General features: G+C 34.1%; 1 protein-coding gene across 2 annotated transcripts in view; it reads left to right on the forward strand.

The window, feature by feature from the left end:
* Net1 (neuroepithelial cell transforming 1) overlaps positions 1 to 9,824 on the forward strand; it is a 31,073-nt gene extending 21,249 nt beyond the window's left edge. For both annotated transcript variants that reach the window (XM_015495159.2, XM_015495160.2), the window contains 9 exons: positions 2,723 to 2,830; positions 3,230 to 3,397; positions 4,110 to 4,172; positions 4,495 to 4,591; positions 4,721 to 4,797; positions 5,521 to 5,778; positions 6,210 to 6,380; positions 7,486 to 7,672; positions 7,935 to 9,824. In XM_015495159.2, the coding sequence (XP_015350645.1) occupies positions 2,723 to 2,830; positions 3,230 to 3,397; positions 4,110 to 4,172; positions 4,495 to 4,591; positions 4,721 to 4,797; positions 5,521 to 5,778; positions 6,210 to 6,380; positions 7,486 to 7,672; positions 7,935 to 8,338 (1,533 nt within the window). In that variant the 3' untranslated portion in view covers positions 8,339 to 9,824. The remainder of the gene's footprint in view (positions 1 to 2,722; positions 2,831 to 3,229; positions 3,398 to 4,109; positions 4,173 to 4,494; positions 4,592 to 4,720; positions 4,798 to 5,520; positions 5,779 to 6,209; positions 6,381 to 7,485; positions 7,673 to 7,934) is intronic.
* The last annotated feature ends 341 nt before the right edge of the window (positions 9,825 to 10,165 follow it).

The following is a 10,165-nucleotide window of genomic DNA, read 5'->3' on the forward strand; positions in this document are numbered from 1 at the left end:
AGGAACTGTAAAGAAAAACTTTTTTTTTTTTTCAATTAGAACTACTACTTAAGTTTCTAAGTCACATGGGCCAAATCCTAACCCGTGTTCCAAAAGGGACAGGTTTTTTTGTCCCTGCTTTTTAGGTAACCCATTGAATGCCTAATCAATATTACTTTTCCCAAAAAAATTTTCTGCATTTTTTTTTCAAATAGCATATAAATTCTGAAATTGGCAGTAGGCCATTTTCAGTATTGCACTGTTAAATTTCATAATCACACTTTTAAAGTTATTTTATTCCTTAAAATTTAACTTTTTTGAAATACATGTATGCTAAAAGGCCTGTGTTGTATCTGACAAACTTTCTTCCTATATGTTCTTTGACTAAAGCAGGAAGGTTTTTATTGGATCCCAAAAAACATGTACAAAAAGTGCAGAGATGTCCTTCTCCTCTCCCTTCCCCCACTCATATTTTATGACTTAGCATCATCCTTTCTTGGCAAGCACTTTAGGCTTGATAAACTCTGAAGAGTAACATGTCCTTTGTGGAGAAACGAGATTATAGTTGTTTTTAAAGAACCATGCAACTTAACCACCAAATATTGCTTGGCATGATATCCCACCACCCTAAGGAGACTGAATAAACAAAGTCCATGTTAGTGTCGAAACATGCTTTGATATATTTATATCTAAATCTAAATTCTGTAGTTTTTTTAATATTACCTAATTTTTAATTGCCAGGAAATTAATAGTTGTACGATAACTAATTCTATAAAGATAAAAAATTTTAACATGAATTTGATTTCATGTAATAAAATAATATCAAAAATTCTTTCTCCCCAAGCTAAACTAGCTTCTCCTTTCAAATTCACCAGGAAGAACACCTTTTCAAAAACTTTTAAATTGGACTTACATGTTTTATGATTTACTGGGAAGTCAAATGTGTTACACTTTAAACAAGGAAGAGCAGCTAACTTCTGTTTCCAAAAAGCAGAACAGAACTTTCTGACAACTGCTTTGTTTCTAGTTAATGTTGGCATGTCTTACTTTGTGAGGTAATCCTATCTTCATTCAAATAGAAGACTCTTTGTACTGTCTTTACTAAATGGAAAGGAATGCCTTGCACTGGCCTGTGCACACGTGTGTGTCACTCAGTCTGCACAGATGTGTATGGTAAAAACATTCACATGTCTTCCGCTGCATAGCCTGTGCCATCTTACTGCATATCTTGAAGGTTTCTTTTTCAGTTCATGTAACATTTACACACCAGCTGTTTCATAATCAGAATCTTACTTTGCAGTGTATTATTTGGAAATTGGGGAGTGGTCTAACATCTCTGACTTGCTCACTTGCTTGCTCTCTCCCAAAGTCAAGGTTCTGAATTCTCTTTAATTATCTACAGAGTCTCTTCAACAGTTTACATTCCTTTCTGATTAATATATATTATATGTGTATTATACATTTAGGAGCTTCCATAAGTATAACTGCTGCTTTGGATATTTCAATCATTAAGTTCCTTTACAGTTTTTAATTTTTTTTATTTGGTTTCCTCATCCCTTTTTATGAGACTTTAGTTATGTCAAAGAATTTTTAGAAAAAAAAATGTTCTACAATTTTTAAGTGACAATTTGTATTTTTAAACAGTGATCTTAATAATTTTTAATGATATATCTTTCTGAATTCTCATCAAAATCATGTTGTCGAGAGCACCAAATACAAAAAAATTATATCCCATCAACATTATAAAAAATAGACATGCCTGTTTTGTGACGTACCATTTTTATCTGAATAACTATGTGAGTCACCTAATGATATGCCTCCATTTTGCTAGCAGTAGACTCAGAATAATAACTATTTCTTCTGAATTTGTATTTTCCTTTAAGTTAATAAATTAATCATGTGAGAGAGGACTTAATTTTTTATAAACCCTTATGTTTAAGTAGTAAGTGGAAATACCTTAAGAATGTTAGCAGTAACTAAAATTTGGTGTGTACCAAGCACTGTTTTGATCCCTGTTTATTCATTTAGTCTTCATAACAACAACATTTAAGAAGTTATAATTATTAGCCCAGTTTTACAGATGAGAGAACTAAGGCCCAGGGAATGCCTGAGCAAGTACCAGAGCCATAATTTGAGCCAAACATTCTGACTCCTAGAGTCTGGGAGCCTTTGTAATCAGCCCCCTGTCATGGCTTAAATATTTTTTTGATTCACTCCAATACCAGACTTGTTTATATAAAATATTTTTTAATTAAAGTCATTAAGAATGGAATTATATAATGTCCAGGATTTGCTTTAAAATATTCAGATAGGGGCAGAAATGAGACAAATAGTTATACCAGAAATTGTTGAAGTTGAATGACTCATTATGCTTTTCTCCACTTCTGTGTGTGTTTGAAATTTTTTATAAGGCCTTTTTAAGTTATTTTCCTCATTAAACTAAAAAGTTTTATAGGATTTTTCTTTGTTTTAATCTTAGTTTTTCTTCTGAGTGTAAATTTGTTACATTGTTAAACTAATATTCAGATATTTGACTGGCCTTTCTTACAATATTCATTTTTTAGCAAGTTATTCAGTAGTAGTCTGTTTTAAAGGTGAAGAACAATATTCATTTTGAGTTCTGTGTTTCTCCATCTTAAAACGTACAAATATTGTTCTGTGAGAGGGCTTAACTTTGTCCAGGCTTGTATGAAATCATTGCACCTAAACACACATTTAGTGTAGTCTGGTTTTCTTTTTACAGGAGCCAAGCAATAAAAGAGTTCGACCTCTTGCTCGGGTCACGTCCTTGGCAAACTTAATCTCTCCTGTAAGAAATGGAGCAGTCAGACGTTTTGGTCAAACAATACAGGTAAAAAATTAATATATAAATAGATACAGGGAAGGGTAAAGGATACAGCAGGAGACGTTCTATAGGAGCCTAAAATTTTTATTTTTCTTTGAGCTATACAAACATGTTTGCACTGTTCAAACATATGAGTTTTCTTTTTGGAATCTGCTGGTAAGTAATAGTATTAGCAGAACAGTGTTTATATAACCTGTATTGAACTAAGATGCATCAAAAGATAGTCTTAATTTTTATTCCCCAAAAGTAATTTGAGCTGACAAGTATTTATATAAATTATAGATTGAAACTTTGGCAAATGATTGATTTATGCATTGAGGAAACTCAGAACTTTTTCTTCTTTCTTCACTTAAAGAACGATAAGTAGCCTCCAAATCTATGTTTTCTTTTATTTGCCTCTTTCAGTCATTTACCCTTCGTGGTGACCACAGATCCCCAGCCTCTGCCCAGAAGTCATCTAGCAGATCAACAGTCCCAACGCCAGCCAAGAGAAGAAGCAGTGTGCTATGGTCAGAGATGTTAGACATCAGCATGAAGGAGTCTTTGACAACCAGAGAAATCAAACGTCAGGAGGTATGCTGGCTTTCAGCACCAAGAGCAACTTTATTGGCTTATACTAAGAAAAAAGACATGCTTTTTAAATGTTTTGCCAGAAGAATAGCATAGTAATGAGTATGACAAAATTAACTTGCATTTTTTGTATTTGAGTAAAAATGTATAACTCATATTGAACAGCCTTTGTGATGGGTGGTCGTCATCAACTTGAACAACTCTAATGGTAAAATTATAAAATGTATGTCAACCTTTTATTTGAGATTCCATTCCGAATTATAGTTTTCAGACTTAAGTCACTTTAAAAAGAGCTGTTCAAAGCATTAGTTAAATATAAATATCAATTATATGTAATTTTCCTTTCTCAAAGAAAGCAATGACCTTTGAGAGGGGAAAGGGGAAAAAAAAAAAAACAAGGGAGAGAATTAAACAACAGCAGATGGGGTAGAGAGGGAAGATGAGAGGGAAGGGGAGGGGGGATAGTAGGGGATAGGAAAGGTAGCAGAATACAACAGTCATTAATATGGTATTATGTAAAAATGTGGATGTGTAACCGATGTGATTCTGCAACTTGTATTTGGGGTAAAAAATGGGAGTTCATAACCCACTTGACTCAAATGTATGGAAGATGATATGTCATGAGCTTTGTAATGTTTTGAACAACCAATAAAAAAAAAAAAAAAAAAAAAAAAAAGAAAGCAATGACCTCTGATGTTTGCTGGGTGTTTTCTAGGCAATATATGAAATGTCCCGGGGTGAACAGGATTTAATTGAGGATCTCAAGCTTGCAAGAAAGGTTAGTAGATCATTTTTTTATCAGGAACCCAAGTTTTTAAAAATTACATTTCAAAAAATTCTGAAGAATAGGTTTATTAACCTTTAAAAATAGTAAAGGAGAAAATATCTACTGATAAATATAGTTTTGGGATGAGATTTAGACATCTCTCTTCAAATGAGTATTAGAGAGCCTTTGGGGGGATTGATATATACTTTAATTTCTTCTATGTGTGGCAAACAGAGTCCACACTAGCTTTTATGTATTCATATACTTTCAGGTGCATCACTCATCACATTTGCTTTGCTTGATCTTTGTATGACACATTTCTCCCTCTGATTAGGCCTACCATGACCCCATGTTAAAGTTGTCTATCATGTCAGAAGAAGAACTCACACACATATTTGGTGATTTGGATGCTTATATACCTCTGCATGAAGGTTAGATATACTACTTAATTTTCATAAGTATCTAAACAGCAGTAACACAAGTAATTTTAAATCTAAACAAGTAATGTAGTTCTCACCTATTTTAAAATCTTTGTTCCTTTTGCTTTTTTTGCACTTCAGATTTGTTGGCAAGACTAGGAGAAGCCACCAAGCCTGATGGAACAGTGGAACAGATCGGGCACATTCTTGTGAACTGGGTACGCATAGAGATGTTGATCCCCCTCAACTTTTTGTAGATTTGCCCTACAACAGTTTTTGATGGATATCAAAACAATTTGATTGCATAACTAGATTCTACAAACAGAAAAGGCACTAAAACTAAGTAATTGTATGATAAAAAAGGTTACCTTTTTTTTTAATAAATAAATAAAACTTCATTAATGGTATAGTTTAATCATGTTACAAATATATTTACAGATATGTTCCTGCTTGGACAGAATTTCCACATTATATGCCGTTGATTACCTGTTGCATTCCTTCACTTAAAAATTCAAGTGCCTGCTAAATGCTAGATACTATTCAAGGAAGGGACACTGGGGATTCCATAGTGAAAGACCTGCATTTATACCCTTGTATAAATAGTTGAGCCCATAAACAGTCTCAGAGTCAGTGAAGAATGTGATTAAAGATGCTCAGGTGTCCTAGAACTCCCAACAACTGACATCAAAGTGAGATTGGGGGAGTAGAAGTCATATGAGTGAGTCTTTAATTGAATTTAGCCAACTTAAGGAACTCATCCAAGAGTGTTGTGATGTTGGTCCAGAATACTTTTCTGCTCCCATTATCATCTCTAGAAAATGTCGACAGCTTGTTAAAACTCAAGCATAGCTATACTGTCATTCTGCATTTCATGTTCACAGGCTTATGGATGCACTCGGTCATAGCAGGAATGCATCTTACTTGTTTTTATTATTCTTCAGTTACCAGGCTTGAATGCCTACAAAGGCTATTGCAGTAACCAGCTGGCAGCCAAAGCTCTTCTTGATCAAAAGAAACAAGATCCAAGAGTCCAAGACTTTCTCCAGCGATGTCTTGAGTCTCCCTTCAGTCGAAAACTAGATCTTTGGAGCTTCCTAGATATCCCTCGAAGTCGCCTAGTCAAATACCCTTTACTGTTAAAAGAAATTCTTAGACACACTCCAAAAGACCACCCTGATGTTCAGCTTCTGGAGGAAGCAGTAAGTAGTCCATTAAATGAATCCTTTATTTTTCATTCATATACTGGGATGCCTTAGGAAAGTATAGAATGTACTCTGAAATCATACATGTATTGAATCAGCATAGCAAAGGGTTTTATTGTTTTTAAGTACCAAATAATAAATGTAATGTGCACTAAGTAATAAGGAGATGCACGTCTGTCATAATTGTATTTTACATTTATATTTTAGTCTAGGGACTGGGTTTTAATCTAGTTTTTTCCGCTAGCTGTTAACTTCAGACAAATCACCCAGTTTGAGACTGTTTTTCTTCATTTGTATAATGAAAGGACTGACTGAATTAATTGATTCAAGCCTTTAATTCTGTCATTTCATGTGACATTATTACTCCATAAGGAAGCAGGATAAGTTAATATACAAAAGTTACTCATCCATTTCTTAATTATTTGTAGGTAGTGATAATACAAGGAGTTCTCTCCGATATCAACTTGAAGAAAGGTGAATCTGAGTGCCAGTATTACATTGACAAGCTAGAATATCTGGATGAGAAACAGAAGGACCCTAGAATTGAAGCAAGTAAAGTGCTTCTGTGCCACGGGGAGCTGAAGAATAAAAATGGACATGTAAGTACATCTCAGTACTAACAGGAAGTAAGCCATTATTTTCCTTTTCACACCCAGCTTAACTTTTTGCATGTAAATTATGAAGCAAGTTTGTGAAAGTAAATTCATAGCATAATGAAAGAAGGTAACTGATTTTTATTCTGTTATCAGTTTTGATAAAGCAAGCATTTGTTTTCTACAGTAATAGAATAACTGACTTAAATGTCTCAGAGAAGAATTAGTAATATTCATTTTCCAGTTTTGAAGTATAAATCAATTTGTTTAGCTAAGAGTTCTTTCCTAAGTTCTGTAATGTTTAATAAAAAGAATCCTTTAAGAGTATAGTTATGGAAGTAGTTTTTAGCACTACTCAACAAATTTCTACAACAGATTGAATGGAAGCAAATTTATTTTTGAAATATTATTTACAAAAGTACCTACTAGGGGCTGGGGATGTGGCTCAAGCGGTAGCGTGCTCGCCTGGCATGCGTGCGGCCCAGGTTCGATCCTCAGCACCACATACAAAGAAAGATGTTGTGTCTGCCGAAAACTGAAAAATAAATATTAAAAAAAAAATTTAAAAAAAAAAAAAAAGTACCTACTAGAACTAAGTTTAGTCGTGAAATAATATTTTCATTTTATTATATGCTGTTTAAAAGCACAGTGTGTAAGTTGAGGCCTACTTAGAAAAGTTGAAAGCTGACATCTCCAATTTCCATCACAAGGCATAATTGTTTTACAAAGGTTTAAATTTCTGTGGACAAAATGGAACCATTAACATTCATCTGGCTTGCATTTTTTAATTCCTACTATTTTAGAAAACTGAAATGAAATAGTGGCGATTCAAGTCATGAGACTGCTAATAGGTCTTTGTGATGCATAGTTTACTCAACTGTTGCCTGATAGCACACAACAATAAAAAAAAAAATTATCAAGTCTGGATTGAGTTTTCCAAATAAAACATGCATAGTCATGAAATCACTATTTTATAAAGTCAGAGAAAGATCTTAGTTAAATAAATTTGATGAAATTAGTAATGTCAAATCAAGTTTTTAACAGTATATTTCAGTCACTTAAAATCAATGAAGTTTCATATTTAAAAAACACTTGTTTCTCATTTCTCTAGAAACTTTACATATTCCTGTTTCAAGACATCTTGGTTCTGACCCGGCCTGTTACACGAAATGAGCGCCACTCCTACCAGGTTTACCGGCAGCCCATCCCAGTCCAGGAGCTGGTGCTAGAAGACCTGCAGGATGGGGATGTGCGCATGGGAGGCTCCTTTCGAGGGGCTTTTGGCAACTCAGATAAAGGTAGAATACAAGTTTTGAAATTTAAGCTCAGAATCTAAATAAATCTAGTTTTAACCTTTTTAAGAATTCTAAAATGAAATGATTCTCTTATCCTGTGCTCATTACACACATTGAGCTATCAGGTGCTTCGTGACTGTGATGGCTCACTTTAACAGTGTACAAGTTACAGATGTCCTAGTGCCTGTGTTAGGACAATATGACCACTTTCTTTAAACAGTTTCTTAAATCTCATTTCCATTTTTTTCAATTTTTATTTTTACAGCTAAAAATATCTTTAGAGTCCGCTTCCAAGACCCCTCTCCAGGCCAGTCTCACACTCTGCAAGCCAATGATGTATTCCATAAGCAGCAGTGGTTCAATTGTATCCGAACCGCCATTGCCCCTTTCCAGCAGGCCGTCAGTCCACCAGAGCTTCAGGGTTTGCCAGAGCTCCACGAAGAGTGTGAAGAGAACAACCCTTCTGCTGGGAACCTCAGAGCCCAGAGAAGGGCGTCCACAGTTTCCAGCATGATGCAGGTAGAAGGTGACGAAAACGCCTCAGAATTTAGCTCCAGCTTGCAGGCGGCAGACACCAAGAGTGCAAAAACACACCGGACACAGGCTGGCTTCCGAAGAGCCAGGGACAAAGCCCAGCTCTGCGGCAAACGGAAGGAGACTTTGGTGTAAAGGAAGCTCTGTGTATTAACTGGTGGAAAGATTGTTTATTTATAAATGTGTACAGTTTTGTTTTCCTTGTAATGGAAGCGTGGGCTCATCATAGGGTTACTTTGTACCAGTTGTAACATTTTCATGGTTTGGGGTTCTTTTTATGTCTTGTTTTTGTTTTTGTTTTAATGGCAGCTAAAGATATGCAGATTACTGTTAAATTGCAGACTTTTTAAAAAAAGGATATTTCTCAGATTATTTAGATTGTGCAAGCCTGGTATTTTTAATCAAATAAAATATTTACGAACTGAGTTTTATCCTAATTCTGAATTTATCATAACTTTCCAATAACAACAATTATGATATTTACAGTGCCAGCCAAAACAGAATTTTCAAAGACTGGAATTCTACCAGTTTCTTTATTAAGGCTTGCTTGCAAAATTTGAAATTTTGACATTGGCACCTAGATTTTATGTTTGAAGTATCTCAAAATTTATGTTGAAACAGCTTCCTGGAAAACAAACCACAAAACTTAACAAGTTTTCCATTTTATCAACTGGAATACCATATATTAGCTTGTTTTTCACTGCACATTCCTCATTTTTCATTCATTTATCCTGCCAGTTATTTAATGTTTTTTTATTGTAAAGTAGTTTTTAGCATTTGCTTTTATTTTTTTACTTTAATGCCTTTTCAGATTGGCATATCTTTATTTTTCTTCCTGATTAAAAATGTGTGTGTATGTGTGTGCGTGATATAAATATATATATATTTTTGTGGGTTTTTTTTTTTTTTTTAATTGTATTAACTTTGCCAAGTGAAACCAAGCCATACTGTTTTTGAGCCAATTAAGAAATTGAAATTTTTACAGTGTAGCATTTCAGGGTGGTGAAGGCGCATGAAATGACTCCATATAATCTAGACTACTGAAAGAAAAACCACTTCAAGGAATTCATTGAAAGTTTTAGTGTTGTCTGTAAAGCAAGAGGGAAGGCAATTGACTGGTACTAAGTAAAAGAAAACAGAGGGGAAAAGAGAGTAGTATTGTCTTAAAGTAAAAATGTCTGGTTGTGCCAGAGGATGAAAAGAGATAGAAAAGCTCTTTTTGAGGGTATGTAGTAAGTTGTAGAAGGCTCGAGGGGATGTGGACTTTATTTGCCTTGGTTTATGATACCTGCAAAGTTTGAAAAGAAACAATGAAATGTGTTGAAAATTTGGCCATGTTAGGTCAATTTTGGTGGATTTAGTCATAAAGTGGAAAAAAGACTCCTGGATCTTAACTGCAAAATGTTTCTGTTATAATGAGACAGGGAGAAAAGACTAAAAGTTCTGTGTCATTGCAGGTTTATAATGGTGATCAGTTCAAGTCAATATTGACTATTATGTGAAATATATTTGCCAGTAGAAGTGAAAATTGGAAAAAAAATGTAAATAGATCAATCAAATGATTTCTCTGTATAAACGAATTATACAATTAAAAAAAAAAAGCACACACATAATCACTGAAGATTTCTTGCCTGGTGGATGTTTTGGGGCACTTGCTAGAACATGTTTGTATGGCAAAGTAAATAGATGATTGGCAAGTCTCAGAAAAATTTATAAAAATATCACAAATAAGTCTTTGAAATTAATTGATGAGTAAGAGAAAGGTTCACTTAGGTCAGTTCTGTGAATCTTGTGTAATCTTTTAAGATTACACTGCAATCATACTAAGACAACTGCACACCTGATCACTTTATGGATAGAATAGTAAAGCCAACAGCAAAGCGTTATGATCTGCAACACTGGGAATCAAGAGTTCTGCTCCTTTCTTGGAGATGTTACATAGAATATCATTCTTTAATTACC

Source organism: Marmota marmota, unplaced genomic scaffold (assembly GCF_001458135.2).
Source record: "Marmota marmota marmota unplaced genomic scaffold, marMar, whole genome shotgun sequence".
Taxonomy (NCBI): Eukaryota; Metazoa; Chordata; class Mammalia; order Rodentia; family Sciuridae; genus Marmota; species Marmota marmota.